Source organism: Carcharodon carcharias, chromosome 7 (assembly GCF_017639515.1).
Source record: "Carcharodon carcharias isolate sCarCar2 chromosome 7, sCarCar2.pri, whole genome shotgun sequence".
Taxonomy (NCBI): domain Eukaryota; kingdom Metazoa; phylum Chordata; class Chondrichthyes; order Lamniformes; family Lamnidae; genus Carcharodon; species Carcharodon carcharias.
Window position 1 is genome coordinate 9,305,812 of NC_054473.1, and position 18,744 is coordinate 9,324,555.

Below are 18,744 nucleotides of genomic sequence, written 5' to 3' on the forward strand. Positions count from 1 at the left end.
TTAAAAATTAATTCATGAGATGTGAGCATCGCTGGCTAGGCTAGTATTTATTGCCCATCCTTAATTGCCCTCGAGAGGGTGATGGTGAGCAGCCTTCTTGAATCGTTGTAGTCCATGTGGTGTAAGTACACTCACGGTGCTGTTACGGAGGGAGTTCCAGGATTTTGACCCAGCGACAGTGAAAGAACTGTGATATATTTTCAAGTCAGGATGATGAGTGGCTTGGAGGGGAACTTCCAGGAGGTGGTGCTCCCATGTGTCTGCTGCCCTTGTGGAGAGAAAAGCAGGGTTAACATTTCAAGTCCGTATGACTCTTCTTCAGAGCTCTGAAGAAGAGTCATACTGACTCAAAGCGTTAACTCTGTGTTTCTCTCCGCAGATGCTGTTAAACCTGCTGAGTTTTTCCAGCATTTTCTGCTTTTGTTTCAAATTTCCAGCATCCGCAGTATTTTGCTTTTGTCTGCTGCCCTTGCCCCTCTAGATGGTAGTGATTGTAGGTTTGGAAGGTGCTGTCTAAGGAGGCTTGGTGAGTTCCTGCAGTGCATTTTCTAGATGGCACACACTGCAGCCACTGTGCATCAGTGGTAGGGGGAGTGAATGTTTGGAAATGGGGTGCCGATCAAACAGGCTGCTTTGTCCAGGATGGTGTCAAGTTTCTTGAATGTTGTTGGAGCTGCACTCATCCAGGCAAATGGAGAGTGTTCCATCACATTCCTGACTTGTGCCATGTAGATGGTGGACAGGCTTTGGGGAGTCATGAGGTGAGTTACTCCTAGCCTTTGATCTTCTCTTGTAGCCACAGTATTTATATAGCTAGTTCAATTCAGTTTCAGGATGTTGATAGTGGGGTCTCAGCATTGGTAATGCCATTGCATGCCAAGGAGTGACGGCTAGATTCTCTCCTGTTGGAGATGGTCATTACCTGGCATTTGTGTGATGCAAAATGTTACTTGCCACTTGTCAGCCTAAGCCTGGATATTGTCCAGGTCTTGTTGCATTTGGATAAAGACTGCTTCAGTATCTGAGGATTCACGAATGGTGAACGTTGTGCAATCATCAGCGAACATCCCCACTTCCAACCTTATGATGGAAGGAAGGTCATTGATGAAGCAGCTGAAGATGGTTGAGCCTAGAGCACTACCTTGAGAAACTCTTGCAGTGATATCCAGGAGCTGAGATGATTGACCTCCAACAACCACAGCCATCTTCCTTTGTGCTAGGCATGCAGTGATGAGTTTTCCCCCACTTCCCATTGACTCCAGTTTTGCTAGGGCTCCTTGATGCCACACATGGTCAAATGCTGCCTTGATGTCAAGGGCAGTCACTCTCACCTCACCTCAGGAGTTCAGTTCTTTTGTCCATGTTTGAACCAAGGCTGTAGGACTTCTACCAATCTATGCATGAAGAAGAGATTCCTAAATTATCTCCTGCATGATCCAACTCTAATTTTAAGGTCATGTGCCTTGTCCTAGACTACCCTTTAGCAGAAAATTTTCTCTCTGTCTGTGCTATCCATTCCTTTCAAAATCCTAAAAACCTCCATCAAATCACTCCTTAATCTTTTATATGCCATGGACAAAGTCTAATTTATGTCATCCTTCCTCATAATCTAACCCTTGGAGCCCTGGTAAAATTCTGGTCAATCTGTGCTGCACTCCTTCCAAAGCCAATACTTTCTTTCTAGTGCCCAGAATTATGCAGAGTGCTCCTGACATGGTCTAACCGGGGCTGTGTAATTGCAGCAAAACCTCCTCCCCTTCGTTGTCTAAGCTTCTAGTTATAAATGTTAACATTCCATCAGAATCATACAGACTCGAAACTTTAACCCTGTTTCTCTTTCCACAGATGCTGCCAGACCTGCTGGGGTTTCCCAGCATTATGTGTTCTTATAACATTCCAATTGTTTTTGTTTGATTATTTTTTCTGCCTGACTTTAGTAGTCTGTGTACATGCACCCCTAAATCTCTTTGGATCGCCACTGGCAGTAGCTTTATGCAGCTAAAAAAATTACTTGATCAATGTTTGAATGAAGCAGGCCTTTTGGCCCACTTGCTCTCATCCTCCCACAGTACTGATCCGAATCTCTTCATGTTACATCATTGTGCTCTTCCTAAATTAGTACAGTGTCCTGGCCTTAAGTTCCACTCCTCAGAACCTGCAGCAGCTCTTGGTCACCCCATGTAAAGAAACACTTGCTGCCTCAAACTTGCCCTTCACAGTCCTGAGCCTGCATCCTCAAAGTTAGTTTATTTTTATTCTTTCATAGGATGTGGGCATTGCTGGCAAAGCCAGTATTTATTGTTCGTCCGTCATTGTTTGTCTGCCTTGAAAATTGAAAGGACATTTAAGAATCAACTACATTTCTGTGGGTGTGGAATCACAAATAAGCTAGACTGGGTAAGGAGGGCAGATTTCCTGCCCTGAAGAACATTACTGCAACAGATGGGTTTTTATAACAATCCTGTAGTCTCATGGTCACTATTACTGATACTAGCTTTTTATTCCAGTTTTAATTAACTGAATTTAAATTCCCCAGCTGTCATGGTGGGATTTGAACTCACATCTCCAAAGCATTAGTCCAGACTCCTAAATTACCAGCCCCGTAACATAACCACTATGCTATCATACTCCTGGGCAGGTACAAAAAAATAATTATGAAGGATAGTGGAATCTTGGCCTTTATGTCAAAGGGGCTGGAATAAAAATGGGTGGGAGTTAGGATACAGTTATATAAAGCTCTGATTAGATCTTATTTGTAGTACACTGCAACCTCTCCAGTCCAGAATTCTTGGGACCAAATTATTTCTGGACTTGGGAATTTTCTGAATTATAGAATGACATTAGAATGCCTAACCACAAATGCGTGAACTAAGGTACACCATAGATATAAGTGTTTACCTGAAGCATAAACTGTGATAAAACATGATAAAGCAGGAATAAAAATTGTTTTACAGATCCAAATATCTTCCACTTTTCTGTTCCTAAAGTACTGCACTAAAATGATGCTGTGAGTTGCTTGGATTAGCTCAAAAAAATTTCAGGACAACTGGTGTTTCTGATACAATAGATTTCTGGACTGGAGGGGTTACGGTACACTGCATTTTAGTTCTGGGCACAACATTTCATGTAAGATGCACTGGCTTTGAAAGTGATGAAGTGCAGATTCACCAGGATGATACCTGAATGGTGGAATAGACTTAAGGGGCTGAATGGCTATGTTGCTATGTTTCTAAATTCCTATGTGGTACTGGTCTGAAAGTAGGTTTATTGCCTCTTACCCATGCAAAAAATGTAATAAAGCTCTGAGATTCCCTCTGATTCAACAGCCCTAATATATAGTCAGTTGTCATTCTATTGTGTCCAGAGAGAGCATTTTGAGCTATTAAGAGGCCACTCGCTCACATATCCATGCTCCTGTCTATGCAGTCCATCAGGTAGGATTCTGAGCCACTCATCCATGTTCCTGGGTAGGTTTGGCGGGTGGCACGCAGAGAGTCAGGAGGTTCAGTCAGGAGAAAACACAATCTCAAGTTTGATGCATTATAGTTTGTGGTGCTGAATTTGTGCAGGAGAATTTTCAAGTTGCCTCATGGATAAACTCAAGGGTTACTCTGAACTTTCTTTTTAGTTTTACTATAGCAGTGATTACGTTTCATTTCTTGAAATATCTTTTTCACGAGCGAACTGGAAAACCGTGCCATTGTGCGCACAAGTTAAAGGACAACCTTACAGGAGAAACCTTTCCATTTTGAGCCCTTGCTCCCAGTCTAATCACGAATATTACACTATTTGCCGTTCTCTCTCAAAGTTGAATCACCTGACAAACCACACCAATATTCCCATTGCTTGTATCCTAACTCCTAACTCTTATAACCTTACCACGATGGGTTGCTGAATTTACCCCTGAGAATGCTGTTATGGTGGAACAGGTTTCTAAACTGTCTCCGGGGGGGGGGGGGGGGGGGGCACTTACCTCAATAAGTTCTGAAATACCCTGCGGAGTTTCTGTCTCTGGGGCATCGGGTCCTCCAGGCTTGGCAGCAACAGGAATGATGGGGCATCCGTTAAACCTACAAAACAAATTGCTTCTTAAAATGACAACTTACTTACAGCAGTAGGAGAATCTTGAATTCATTGATTGAATACAGCAATTGCTTCTTCCCTTCCGCAAATTTTTCTTCCCCTCCCTTCCCTCACGATCTCAGCTCTTTGGTGGGGCAGGATGATGTGGTTCAAGAGGCAGCATTGATAACCCAGATGGTCATACACCATAACAAAAGCAAAAAGACCTGGAAAAACTCAGCAGGTCTGACAGCATCCGCGGAGAGGAACACAGTTAACATTTCGAGTCCGTATGACTCTTCAACAGAACTAAGGAAAAATAGAAAAAAAGTGAAATATAAGTTGGATTAAGGCGGGGTGGGACAGGTAGAGCTGGATAGAGGGCCAGTGATAGGTGGAGATAACCAAAAGATGTCATAAACAAAAGGACACAGAGGTGTTGAAGCTGGTGATATTATCTAAGGATTGTGATAATAAAGGGACAGATAGCCCTCGTGGGGTTGGGGTGGGGGGAAGGGATCAAAATAGGCTAAAAGGCAGAGATAAAACAATGGATGGAAATACATTTAAAAATAATGGAAATAGGTGGGGAAAGAAAAATCTATATAAATATTTGGAAAAAAGGGGGATCGGAAAGGGAGTGGGGATGGAGGAGAGAGTTCATGATCTAAAATTGTTGAACTCAATATTCAGTCTGGAAGGCTGTAAAGTGCCTAGTTGGAAGATGAGGTGCTGTCCCTCCAGTTTGTGTTGAGCTTCACTGGAATAATGCAGCAGGCCAAGGACGGACATGTGGGCATGAGAGCAGGGTGGAGTATTGAAATGGCAAGTGACAAGGAGGTCTGAGTCATGCTTGCGGACAGACCGAAGGTGTTCTGCAAAGCAGTCACCCAGTCTGCGTTTGGTCTCTCCAGTGTAGAGGAAACCGCATTGGGAGCAGTGAATGCAGTAGACCAAATTGAGGGAAGTGCAAGTGAAATGCTGCTTCACTTGAAAGGAGTGTTTGGGCCCTTGGACAGTGAGAAGAAGAGAGGGAAAGTAAAGCGGCAGGTGCTGCACCTTACACCATACTAGCCTACTATGGGGGCATTAGAGCCAAACATGATCTTCTTCTTACCAGGTGTACACACAACGTTCATTGGCTAACACTCAGGAATGAGTGGCTTGCTAGACCATTTCAGAAGGCATAACAGTCAACCACATCTTTATGGATCTGGAGTCAGGCCAGATAAGTTTGGCATTAGAGAATCAGATGGATTTTTATGACAATCAACAATGTTTTCATGTTCATCATTGGTCTTTTGATTCCAGGATTTTTGTTTAAAAATTGATTGAATTCAATTTCAACCATCTGCCATGGTGGGATTCGAACCCAGGTCCCCAGAGCATTATCCTGGGTCTCTGCATTGCTAGTCCAGTGACAATACCATTACTCCTATAGCAGCTGATAATAGGAAGATTTGAAGAAAGACAGAGTGCAGATTGAAAGAAAACACAATCAGAGCAGAAAAGACTGGGGTCATATTTAATATACTCTATATGGAGACTGCTGAACAGAAGAGAGACACACGGTAAAAACAAGGAGGAAGAATAAGAAAGCAAGTAACCCAGAGGAGAGTGTTTTGAGTATCCATGTGCAAGACAGTGAAATGAATCAGGAGAGTGAATTTGCCTCACTATATACATTCCCCCGAGGTCCAATAAACACTTCCCATTTAAAACAACATGAGACAGTCTTCTTGTCATCAGCTGCAGTCAGAAATATAAACAGCCTGATTTCCTCGTTTCATTTTTACATGGGGCTGAGGAGCAGCTACTAGACTGGCAGCTCCATCATTTGCATGTGAAAGTTTCAAGTAATGAACACTTGGGAGCAAACTCATTAAGAGTTTATTTTATGGAAAGGGTCACCCACAACATGACTGCAACACTTCTCAAGTCATGTAGTTGTTTAAGACAACTATTCTATTTGACGTACTAAATGGTCACAGTGGGGAACCATTTCCAAGATCGGTACTGGTAATTCTATATCTCAGCCAGTTGCTATTTGTAGTTGGGTCTTTAATATTCAGATAATTACACAGCAATGAACCCTACCACATAAGGTTTTCTGGTAGTTTTCAGCTTTGTGGGAATGGTTTTGAGTACAATGGGTCAGAATACTCAGCATTCAGTGGCCTTTGTACAAGATTACTGTGTTCTCTGAGCCTCGCAGTGATTGGGGAATAAGAATCATTAAATACTCCAGTGAAAGAGTGGAACATTAATCAATGCCATAGTAATCTTTTAATTCTTTAATTTCTGTCTATTATATACTAATAAGTTATCAACTCTTGTTTTGATTGAGAAACCTAGGTGGGGAGCCAAGGCCCATTGTATAGAACACTACCACGGGTGAAAACAAGAGCAAAAGGTGATGCAAATCAAGAAGTAGTGGAGAAATTAGGCAAAGCTTGGTTCCACATACATTCTTGATAGACTAATGCCTTACTGCAAATGCATTAAAAAGGCACATACAGTCTTCTGAGAATTCACTTAAGGAGAAATGCAACCCAAAATGAGCATAGTAACACATAAGAATGTAGGCTAGAAACACCACTGCAGTCCAAGTGACCAGGCCTAGTGTGTTAGAAATCTAACCCAATACCTCCTATACTTCTGTTGTAAAGTTGCTCATTGGGTACTTATCCTACTCTCTCATGAATATGCTGAGAAATTCAGTGCACCACCTCGCTTGGTAGTCACCATCCACTGGGTAAAGTACAAACTCAAAGCTGTTCTTAATCCTCCCTCTTCTAAGTATGGACCTCCACCCCTTTATAGAATCTGTGACTCTTAAATATATTGACATTTGTCTTGACGAAATTTTTGTTTACCACAATGAGATCACCCCCTATAGATTCCTCTCTCCCTGTAAATCTTGTTGGTTTGTCCTCGTAACTCATGCTTAATCTCAATTGTCATTTCAATAACCCTCTACGGAAACCTTTCCTATGCCTGGGCATCTTTCTCATTATACTTCCGTCAGCAATTCCATTCTGCCATAGCTACCTTCTCAGGTACAATGGTGTCAGTTGCTCCAGTAAACAGAACACCTTACGTACATGGGAGTTGACTCTCACTGTCTTGTGTCTTCTTGTACCCATGACAAAGCCCAGGAATGTAATCATTTCCTTCCAGATCCTAACGGGATATTCATGTCTTTCGTACTTGGAAGGCAGATTGAGATTCATAAGAATTCATTAAGATGTTTGATTTCACAATGGGTGGATGTAAAGTCCAGCAGTTAAGATCAGATTCATTTAGGTTAAGCAACTTGTCTTCACATAATGAACACAAAACTCTACCATGTACCTTCAGATCACCTTATTTGACTTAAACAAGGACATTTCTGTACTCCAAATTTCTCATTGCCTTTGCTATTTGATTACCTCGCAACGGCAGTTTATAAAAGGCCTCGACTGTCTTTGTGAATCAATCTGGGTTTTGGCTCACTGTTCACAGTCAGAAAGGGATTAAACACTTTCCAATACAAGGTGCATAAAGTGATGTTCAACTGCTGGGACAGACTAAATTGATTTTTTTTTAAAACAGGATCAATGTTATCCCATTAAGCACTAATCACTGGAGCCATTTTTTTTTAAATAGTGTGAATTCACCATACATTCAGAAAAAACAAATGTAACTCTTTCCAAATTCTCTCTGTGGAAACTGGGTGGGGCAGGGGGAGGTTTCTAAAAATTGTGAAGCCATTTTTCTCATAGTTACAATGACAAGGGCACAGTTTTAAAGTGTTTTGCAAAGGAAGCAAATGCAAGGTGAGAAAAAACTTTTTCACACAGCAAGTAGTTAGGGTTTGGAATACACTGACTGGAAGTGTAGCGGAGGCAGGTTCAATTGAGGCATTCAATGGATGATTATTCAAATAGAAACAATGTTCAGGGTTACAGGGAAAAGGCAGGAGATTTGCACTAAGTTAAAATGCTCAGAGAGGCGGTGCAGACATGACGGGCCGAATGGCCTCTTTCTGCACTGTAACAATTCTGTGATTCTGCATATAGTGGGGTTGCCCAGCATCTCTGCAAATTCAGAAATACTTTCCGAGGTCTGGGATCAAAAACTCACATTGGATTGTTGGAGCACCAATACACTGAAACAGTGGAATATAGATTGGAGCAGTACTGACCAGATCCCAGTCTCATTCACGCTATTCGGGGAAGGCACCGTGCTATTCCGTGTATGGGGAAGGATAATTTGGGAGTGACCTTGGTTGCTTTGTGGCAGCCCTTTCAGAAAGACAAGCTGTCCATCTTGTCAGCTACTGTGCTATGTGGCACAGGGGAACTGCGCTATTTAAAGAAAAAGGGATTTATAGGGAAAAATAAATGGCACATTTTATTTGGACAGACAGAAAGATGCAAGCATTTTTCCTAAAATTATATAATTACATATTTATTTCTGCAAGTATGACCTTGAAATTACACTATATAGTGCTAGCGTATAAATGCTTAACAGGTTGGTGTGAAATTCCTTTCACCGTTATGTTAGTAGAAGATACCAAAGCCTTTCGTACACAGCATTGACACAGTTTAACTTCAATCCTTGCATTTTTTAAATAAAGGCAACACTGAAAGTTTGTTCCCTGTTTCAAGTCCAAGTATTGAAACATGTTAGTTAAATGATTCTGTGTTCAGTAAACTGGGTGGATTAAAAACAGCAGCCAACACATTTAATAATGTAAAAAACTTTTAAAAAATTTCTAAATTAAGGATTGATTATATTTATGATCTCTAACTTTGGTGTGGTTGCCAACTGTTATTAAATGTATTCCTGGAGGTTTCATCACATGACCTGCCCCCATGCTCCAGCCATTAGTCGGCCAACACATCCATCCTTGTGACATACTGCCTTCCTACGCCAATTGGAAAGCAAAAAGACTCATTACCCAATTGGATGATGCTTGACGGTCAGCCAAACTGCCTTTTCCCCCCAGTTTCAACATTTTTATAATGGTAAATAGAAACGTTCAAAGAAAATGACAAAAAAAAACTTCTTTAATGTTGTGATTGTTTTTCCCCAGAGTTGCACACAGCAGTGTCCCAGAGATTGATCTTCAATTCCTGGAGACTTCAGGCCAAACCTGAAGGGTTGGCAACACTAAATTTTGGAGTCCCCAGCAAGCAGCAAATCTTCTCTATGTTTACCTTATTAAACCAGTCATTGATTTAAAGAGCCCTGTCAGGTCTAGAGAAAAGAGCCCCAGCCTGTGTCCAAATTAAAGCACTTAAAGAGGTCAGAAGAGCAGCAAAGATGTGATATAAAGCTCGTTACGTTCCTCCCCAAAAGTATACTGCTCCAGAAGAGCATGCCCATATACAAGTGCGATGCTTTTTTCTCCCGCCAATTCCCACACCAGGCATTCTGTGGTCTCTCTCTAATAGATTGCCAGCTCAGTGGTGAGCTTCGCTGAATTGAAGGCTGCACAAGCTCATTTGATGTAGGATCTACACCAGTATCCCGGATGTAAAAAGCCAGTAACTAACCGGTGAGCCACGAATTCTAATGGAGAAAAGAAAAAAAAAGACTTGCATTTATATAGTGCCTTTCCCAACCACAGGACGTCTCAAAGCGCTCACAGACAATGATGCATTTTTAAAGTGTAGTAATGTTGTAATTGGTACGAAGACCATGTCCAAGGCATCATAAATCATAGGGAGAAAAGGTGAGCAGAAAAAGAGTGCCATGGCACTACAGGATTTAGATAGACTGTCCACAGAAACAAAAAGGCTCATTTAAAAACTCTATCACTGCAAAAGGTAAAAGAAAAGGTTAAGTACTTCAGTTAGGTAAATGGTTTGTAAAAAGAATTGGTTCTATGCTTCAGTTGGATAAATTATTTAGAGAAAGAATCGCTTTATACTCAAAAGAGGCACACAGGTCATTAATACCTGATTTTATACGACTTGCAACCTTTAGCTGGTCGAAACATGTAAAATCTTCACAATTAAACAAATCTACTAAAGTATTAAACAAAGCTGATCATTGTCCCCTTGTTTAAAAATGACAACTAATTGTCACGTTACATAAAACACAATAGAGTTGTTTCCACTCCCACAAAAAAAACTCCTCAGAAAAGGAGACATTTGCTGTTTAAATGGATTAACTTGCAATTTAAACAAGATGTATTCTGCAAATAACATTATATCCCTTATTGCTAAATACATTTCCATTCCAAACCTATTCAAATGTAACAGGCTATTTGGAGTTCAACGCTTGCCCACAGGCAGGGTATACTAAAATGTAAATTAATAAATTAGATAACTACATCTGCACAGGCAAAGAAAAACTCAGCTGAACCCTAAAGGGGCAATTATAACAACAAATTTTGAACTCTGCACATTTGGTCACGCAAATTCAGTAGGACCATTGCAATATCTTGAGAACAATACAACAATTCATCTTTTATATTCTTACAGAAAATATTTTCAGAACATCTTTAAATCTCCAAATGTACCTTCAGCAGCCTTCAAGGCCCGGAGGTGTTTCATTTTAATTTGTTTCAGAACCGGGAATGCAAAAGTAAAGGGCTTTATTTTCCAGAATCTAGCCTTAACAGAGAAGACAGTCTCATGTAGAGCTGGAATCCAGAGATATATTCATAAACACCACTCTGATAGTTTTATGAGTACTCTTCCAAATGGAAACTCCACGGTTTAAAAGAATGCCTCTACTTAGCAACAAGTACTTGTTCTCCAAGCTGAGAGAAGCTTGATGTGATAAAACCAAGCCCCATGGCATGATCAAGATAAGAGAAAGAGAGTAAATGAGATAAATCCAGTGGCAGATGCTTGGGTTTTAAAACCTAATGACTCTAAGAGAGAGGAGAGATTGAGGGAGGTAAGGGGATGCACTGTTTTACAGTCTTAAGAATAAATTAGAGGAAGTGATGGTACAACATAATTGAATGCAGGAGGGGACAGGGCTAGATAAGATGGCATGTTTGAAGGTTAGAAGAAATGAGGGACAGGTTCCAGAGTGCATGATAATTAGTGCTGTCAATAAAATAAAAGGAGGAAGGCTAGAAAGCAAAGAAAAAGATAACAGCAAAAAGGTGAGGAAGACAAAGAAGGGTGAGAGAGAAGGCAGGAAAGTATTGAGACTAATTCATTGAGACAGATAAAAGTGGATCAGATGTCACACAAAAAGATTATTCTGCATTCCTTCCAGCAGTGTAAAAGAGCCATGGGTAAAGGATCTCCAATATTTCACATAACGATTTTTCCCTACATTTAATTAAAGTATCAGCTAGTCTTCTAATACCAAACTAATGGGACTACTTAATTGCCTCTATATAAGAGTAATAAACTTTTCTAATCTATTGTCTCTCTTCCAGATGAAATTCTTGGCTTCTGCTTGTTCTTTTTCGACTTAGCTCCAGAACTCTGTACAGGGTCTTCAAACTGTTGTTTCATGCTGGAGACAGGGCGAGCCGAGAGCTGCCTAGCAAAAACAGAGTGTGCTACACTTATAGGAAGAAAAGATTAGAGAAGGAAAGTTTAGAAAAGGAAAGATGATAAGGAAAAACCACAATTGTGGGAAATACACAGGTCGGTCAACATCTGAGAGTAAGATAGGGCGCATCAAAGGCATCCTGCGCGATAATGGCTCCCTAATCAGATCTTTTCACACAGTATATCGCACAAATTCATGAACGGGCCTAAGGCCATTATTTTCAGCCCTGAAAAGTGCCCAGGCTGCCACAGATTACCCAGGAAGGGCAAGGTATCTCGAAAATTTGAGCAACAGGTGAAGCTCGCTGTTTCACGTTGCTACTATGTGGTAGCAACACAAATGGCATTCATCAAGCTGTGGTCAAACCAAAAAGATGTTCTGCCTTTCAAACAAATGAGTAATGTGGTGAATGAATTTCAGTGCCAGCGTGATGCTAGGTATGTGTGTCGTACATCCCAAAGACTGGCGGATCATATCGAGGAGTGTGCCCCTTCTGCTGTTTGCAACAGGCAAGGTACAGACTGTACCCAATCAACCCGTGCTTGCAAAACTCAAAACACAGTGTCCAACATTAGATGTGATTCTGCGATTGGACAACATTTGCTAAATAATCCTCAGTGCGCTAAAAATTACACTGAGAACCAATTTAAGATAGTCAGTCAGGCTCACGGGTGGAGCATTTACGTGTACTGGAAGCTACATACGAACATACAAAATACGAGCAGAAGTAGGCCATTCAGCCCCTCGAGCCTGCTCCGCCATTTAATAAGATCATGGCTGATCTATTTGTATTTCAAGATCCACATTCCCACCTACCTCCAATAACCTTTGAATCCGTTGCCTAACTAGAATCTATTTACCTTTGCCTTAAAAATATTCAGTGATCTTGCCTCCACCGCCTTCTGGGACAGAGTTCCAAAGTCGCACAACAATCAGAGAAAAAATTTCTCCTCAGCTCTGTCTTATGAGGGCGACCCCTAATTTTAAAACAGCACACCCTAGTTCTGGGCTCACACAGAAGAGTAAACATCCTTTCCACATCCACCTTGTCAAGACCATTCAGGATCTTATATACTTCAATCAAGTCACCCCTCATTCTTCTAAACTTCAATAGGAAAAGCCTAGCCTGTCCAACCTATCCTTATAAGGCAACCCGCTCATTCTAGATATCACCCTAGTAAACCTCCTCTGAACCACCCCCAATGCATTTACATCCTTCCTTAAATAAGGAGACCAAAACTGCACACAGTATTCGAGATGCAGTCTCACCAATGCCCTGTATAACTGAAGCATAACATCCTTACTTTTATGTTCAATTCCTCTCGTAATAAAGGATAGCATTCCATTAGCCAGATTACATGTTGTTACCTGCATACTAACTTGTGACTCATGCACAAGAACACCTCGATCCCTCTGTGCCTTGGAATTCTGCAGTCATTCTCCGTTTAAGTAACACTCTGCTTTTTTATTCTTCCTGCCAAAGTGAACGACTTCACATTTTCCAATATTACATTCCATCTGCCAAATTTTTGCCCACTCACTCAACTTATCTACATCCGTCTGCAAACTCCTCATGTCTTCTTCATAACGTACTGTTTTACCTATCTTTCTGTCATCTACAAATTTAGGTACCATGCCTTCGCTCCCTTCATCTAAGTCAATGATGTAAATTGTAAAAAGCTGAGGTCCCAACACAGTCCCTTGTGGGACTCCACTCGTCACATCCTGCCAATCAGACAAAGACCCATTTATGCATACTCTCTGCTTTCTGCCAGCCAGTCAATCTTCATTCCAGGCTAAAATTTTACCCCCTATACTATGAGCTTTTGTTTTCCACAATAACCTTGATCAAATGCTTTCTGGAAATTCAAGTACTGTACGACTACAGGCTCCCCTCTATCCACTGCAAATGTTACTCCTTTAAAGAACTCTAATAAATTGGTTAAACATAATTTCCCTTTCACAAAACCATGCTGACTATTCCCAATTACCATGAGCTTTTCTAAGTGCCACGCTATAACCACTTTAATGATCTATTCTTAACAAATTCCCCATGACAGACTTCAAGCCTATAGTTTCCTGTTTTCTGCCTCCTCGACTTCTTGAATAGAGGGATTACATTTGTTACTTTTCAGTCTGATTGAATCTTTCCAGAATCTAGGGAATTTTGGAAAATTAACTGCAACGCATCTACTACTTCATTAGCCACCTCTTTTAAGACCCTAGGATGAAGTCCATCTGGACCTGGAGACTTGGCAGCCCACAGCTCCATTAGTTTGCTCAGTACTGCTTCAATGGTGATTGTAATTTCACTAAGTTCTTCTCGCCCCTCCACCTCCCAATTTACAGCTATTACTGAAATGTTTTTTGTATCCTCTAAAAGTGAAAGCAGAAACAAAATATTTGTTCGTTTCAGCCGCCATTTCCTTAGTATCTACTATTAACTCACCATTCTCACTCTCTAGAGGACTGACACTCATTTTACCTATTCTTTTCCTGTTTAAATACCTCTTGCTATCCATTTTTACATTGCTAGCTAGCTTCCTCTCAGACTGCAATTTCTTTCACCTGATTAACCTTTTAGGCATTCTCTGCCGATCTTTATATTCTCACCAATCATCTGGCCTGCCACTCATTTTTGCACAGTTATATGCTTTCTCCTTAAGTTTGATGCTTTCTTTAACTTGTTTAGTTAACCACAGATGGTGGGTCCTCCCCTTAGAATTTTACTTTATAGTAGGAATATACTTACTCTGAGTATTCTGAAATATCCCCTTAAATGTCAACCACTGCTTCTCTTTTGATCTATCCTCTAGCCTAGTATCCCAGTTCACTTCAGCTAGCTCAACTTTCAAGCCCACATAGTTGCCATTTCTCTCTTTCAAACTGAATGTAAAATTCTGTCATATGTGGTCACTGCTACTTAGGGGTGCCTTTAGTTAATCCTGTCACATTGCCTAATACCAAATCTAATATAACCTGCTCTCTGGTTGTTTCCAGAACGTGCTGCTCTAAGAAACTATCTCAAAAGTATTTGATAAACTCATCCAGGCTGCTACTGCCAATTTGAATTTTCCAGTTTATATGTGGATTAAAGTCACTCATGATTATTGCCATCCCTTTATCACAAGCACCCAATATTTCTTCTTTTATACTTTGTCCTACATTGTGATTACTGTTAGGGGGCCTGCAGACCACACCCACCAGTGACTTATTTCCCCTACCATTCCTCATCTCCACCCAAACCAATTCTAGATCCTGATCTCCAGAACCAAGGTCACTTCTAACTACTGCACAAATGCCATCCTTGATTTACAGTGCTACCCTTCCACCGTTCTCTAGCTTCCTATTCTTCTTGAAGGTCATATAGTCCTCAATATTCAGGACCCAATCCTTGTCATCTTGCAGCCAGGTCTCCATAGTGGCTATCAGGTCTTTATTTACTTCAATGTGCACCATCTATTTGCTTACTTTGAATGCTGCATGCATTCAGATACAGAGCCTTAATTTTGTTTTTTTTGTTATCTTTGTGACATCTAGTCTTGATTCTTTGTGCATCCTTAGGTTTTTTTCTCTCTGTTCCTTACTGCCATTCTCCAAACTTTATTTGTATATTACGATTTTCCTCTCTTACCTTGTCTCTACTCTTTGATATACCACATCTTTCCACATTTGATCCCTTGCCCCCATTATTTGGTTCAAAACCATCTCTACTTCCCTGGTTATACAGTTCACAAAAACACTGGTCCAAGCACAGTTCAGGTGTAGGTCGTCCCAATGTACAGCCCCCGCTTTCCCCAGTACTGGTGCCAGCACCCCACAAACCAGAACCCACTTCTCCCACACCAGTCTTTGAGCCACATATTCACTTCTCTAATCTGATGTACCCTATGCCAATTTGCATGCGGCTCAGGTAATAATCCAGAGATTATAACCTTTGAGGTTCTGCTTTTCGAGTGCCCAGCTCCTCATATTCTCTATGCAGAACCTCTTTCCTGGATCTACCTATATCATTGGTACCGACATGGACAACGACAACTGGATCCTCTCCCTCCCACTGCAAGTTCTTCTCCAGCCCTCGACTGAAGTCCGGACCCCTGGCACCGATCAGTCAACACAGCCGTCTGGACTCTCGCTCTTTGCTACAGAGAACAGTGTCAAGCCCCCTCACTATACTGTCCCATACTACCACAATATTCCTTTTAGCTCCGCTTCCTGTACCATGGTTCCATGGTCAGTTTGCTCATCCATCCTGCAGCTCCTGCTCTTATCCAAACAAGCTGAGGGAACCTCAGACATATTGGACAATTGCAGAGGTTCACGCTCCTGCAGTCCTGCCCTCTGGGTCCCCTTACCTGCCTCAATCACAGTCGCACCCTCCTATCCCTGACCACTGACCAAATCAGAACACCTTATCCCAAGTAGTGTGACTGCCTCCTGGTATAAAACATCCAGGTAACTGTCCCCCTCCCTGATGTGTCGCAGCATCTGCAGCTCAGTCTCCAGCTCAATGACTCTGGGCCGAAGTTCCTCAAGCTGCAAACACTTAATGCAGACATATTTGTCCTGGATCACAATGTCATCCAGAAGCTCCCACGTGCTGCAGCCTTGATACACCACCTGTTCTGCCATCTTGAATATAATTAGGTAATTTTTAAAATACATTAATCATGTATGTTACTTTTTCCTATATTTTATTAACTTTACCACCAATTTGTGTACTATTTTAACTCTTAAGAGTAGAACAGAGCTTACCCGCTTACCAGATACTGAGCAAACAGCTAGCTCCTTTCCCTGTAGTAGAGCAAGAACTAATTGCTGCAGGGTGAGAAAGGTAGAAAAAGGAAACAAACACCTCCTTCCCGGAACTCCCCCTCTCACTAACCTCCAAGCCTTCACTCAGTTACCTCAGCTGCACTCCGTTTGCCAAGGCTGCACTAAAGAGCCCAGAGCTTATCATAAACTGAACGGGGGCTGCAGTAACCAGATTCAACCCTAATTAACTACTCAGCTCCCATAGCTGAGAGTGAGTTTTCCCTTGCTACAAGAAGGAAAGAACTTAGCCCGCTTACACAGTACTTTCCAGTTACTGCTAATTACGGATTAGGTTAGATTTCCAGAGCAAGATTTAAGAAAATTAACACTTAAAATATCCCCTCTCACCAAACTCCATGGGGCAGAATTTTGCCCTTGGTGGGCGGGCGGACCCCTCTGGCTTGGCAGCAGGCAGGCGGCTGACCCCCGCTGCCGAAAGGGGGTGCCCCGCCATTTTGAGTGGGCGGGCTGCCTGACGGGAAGCGCTATGCGCTTCCTGTGCCGGGGGGGGGGGGGGGGGGGGGGGGGGGGGATTCCCCAACTGTCAAAGTGCGCTCTTTCACGCATGCACTCAAAAGAGCGCACATCTCCCTGAGACTAAGTGCTGTCTCAGGGAGATTACTGACAGTCTAAAGTCTGAAAAATTTTAAAAATAAAAAATTAACATATCCCCCTCATGTGACAATGTCACACGAGATGGGACATGTTAATAAGAAGCACAGAAACTTTATTAAAGTTTTTAAAAACGGACATGAGACCTCACCCAGCCATTGGATGAGGTTTCATGTTTTTTCAGAAGCCCGCGGGGGCTCCCGGCCTACAACACCAACCTTAAGGTTGGACAGGCAGGTCCTTCAATTACCTTAATTATCCTGTCAATGGCCTCAATTGGGCTGATTTCGCTGTCCGCCCGCCTTCCTAAAGATTTAAATGGACCAGGATGACGTCGGGGGTTCCTGCCGACGTCATCCCACGTTGGCGAGCAGGCCCCGCCCCCAAATCGCCGACGGGAAAATTCTGGCCCATGTCTTCACTCAATTACCTCAGCTGCACTCTTGCCAGCTGAGGGCCCTGTCCTTTGCAGGCAGGAATAATATGTACACGCATTGCACCTGCTTCAGCTAAACAAAATAGGTGACAGCCATTCACTGGTTCATTCCCCAGGGCAATGTCTTGCCCAATCAAAGTCAAACTGCCTGGTTTAAATTTCAAACAATGCTTGACAGTTAACTGTCAATCACCATCAACTGGTATATTCTCCATGGCAACGCCTCTACCAGTCAGAGTCCACTTGCCAACCAATCAGCACTCTCCTCATACAGTATTGTTTCCCCCGACATTGGTATTTTCTTGCGAATTGTCCTGATGAGCGCAAGACGAAAAGCTTTGACAAAAAAATCTCTCATTTTGTCAGCAATACACAAGAGCGAGATAGATTAGCATTCTGAGTAGAACCTCTCAGAAAGAGGTTGGTTAGCTCAGTTGGCTAGAGTGATGCAGAATGACACCCATACCAGCTGTGGTAGCCCATGGAGATACTTCCTCACCATGCTCCACGCCTGCAGAATGATTGATGCCCTTAAGCTATATGCAACCAATTATCTCTCTCTAATGGACAAAGATGCCTATGGTCCTATGTGGCTAATTACTTAGGACCCCTTAGGCGAAGTGAACACAATTTTAACTTATGATCTGTTCAGGAGTTAAGCTATTTGGAGATTTCTGGAATTATTCTCCTTAGAACTGAGAAGATTAAGGGGAGACCCAAGAGAGGTGTTCAAAATTACGAGGGGTTTTGATAGAGCGAGTAGGGAGAAACTATTTCCACTGGCAAGTGGGTAAGTAACCAAAAGCCATTGCAATTTCTTCACACAGAGGGTTGTTAAGATCTGGGCCGCACTACCGAAAAGTGTGGTGGTAGCGGGTTCCTCAGCAACCTTCAAAGGACAATTAGAAATATGCTTAAAAGGGACTGATTTGCAGGGTAGTGCAGGAAAACTAAGGAGCGGGGCTAATTGGGTAGTTATGTCAAACAGCCGGTACAGGTACAAGAGGCCAAATGGCCTTCTCCTCTTCTGTATGATTTTTAAAAGATTAGGATAGTTATGAGGGTGACATAAATGTTTTTCTTTTAAATTATTTATCTGCTACCTTTTTAAAAACTATTGTTGATTCAGCTATTCGGCTTCCACTCTTTCAGGTTGTGCATGGTATTAAAAAAAAACTTCTAATCTTTCTCTTCCAAATATCATGTGTGCAGAAACTAGGCTCAGAGACAAAGGATCTGAAATTATTTTATTGAAACTGCCCATTTTTCTCCATAATTAACGGCCCGTTAGTAGAAAGATGAAAACT

At 41.9% G+C, this 18,744-nt stretch overlaps 1 protein-coding gene across 2 annotated transcripts in view; it reads right to left on the bottom strand.

Annotated features, from left to right (window-relative positions):
- eefsec (eukaryotic elongation factor, selenocysteine-tRNA-specific) overlaps positions 1 to 18,744 on the bottom strand; it is a 445,969-nt gene that overhangs the window by 314,019 nt on the left and 113,206 nt on the right. For both annotated transcript variants that reach the window (XM_041192567.1, XM_041192566.1), the window contains exon 3: positions 3,974 to 4,070. In XM_041192567.1, coding sequence (XP_041048501.1) covers positions 3,974 to 4,070 — 97 coding nt within the window. The remainder of the gene's footprint in view (positions 1 to 3,973; positions 4,071 to 18,744) is intronic.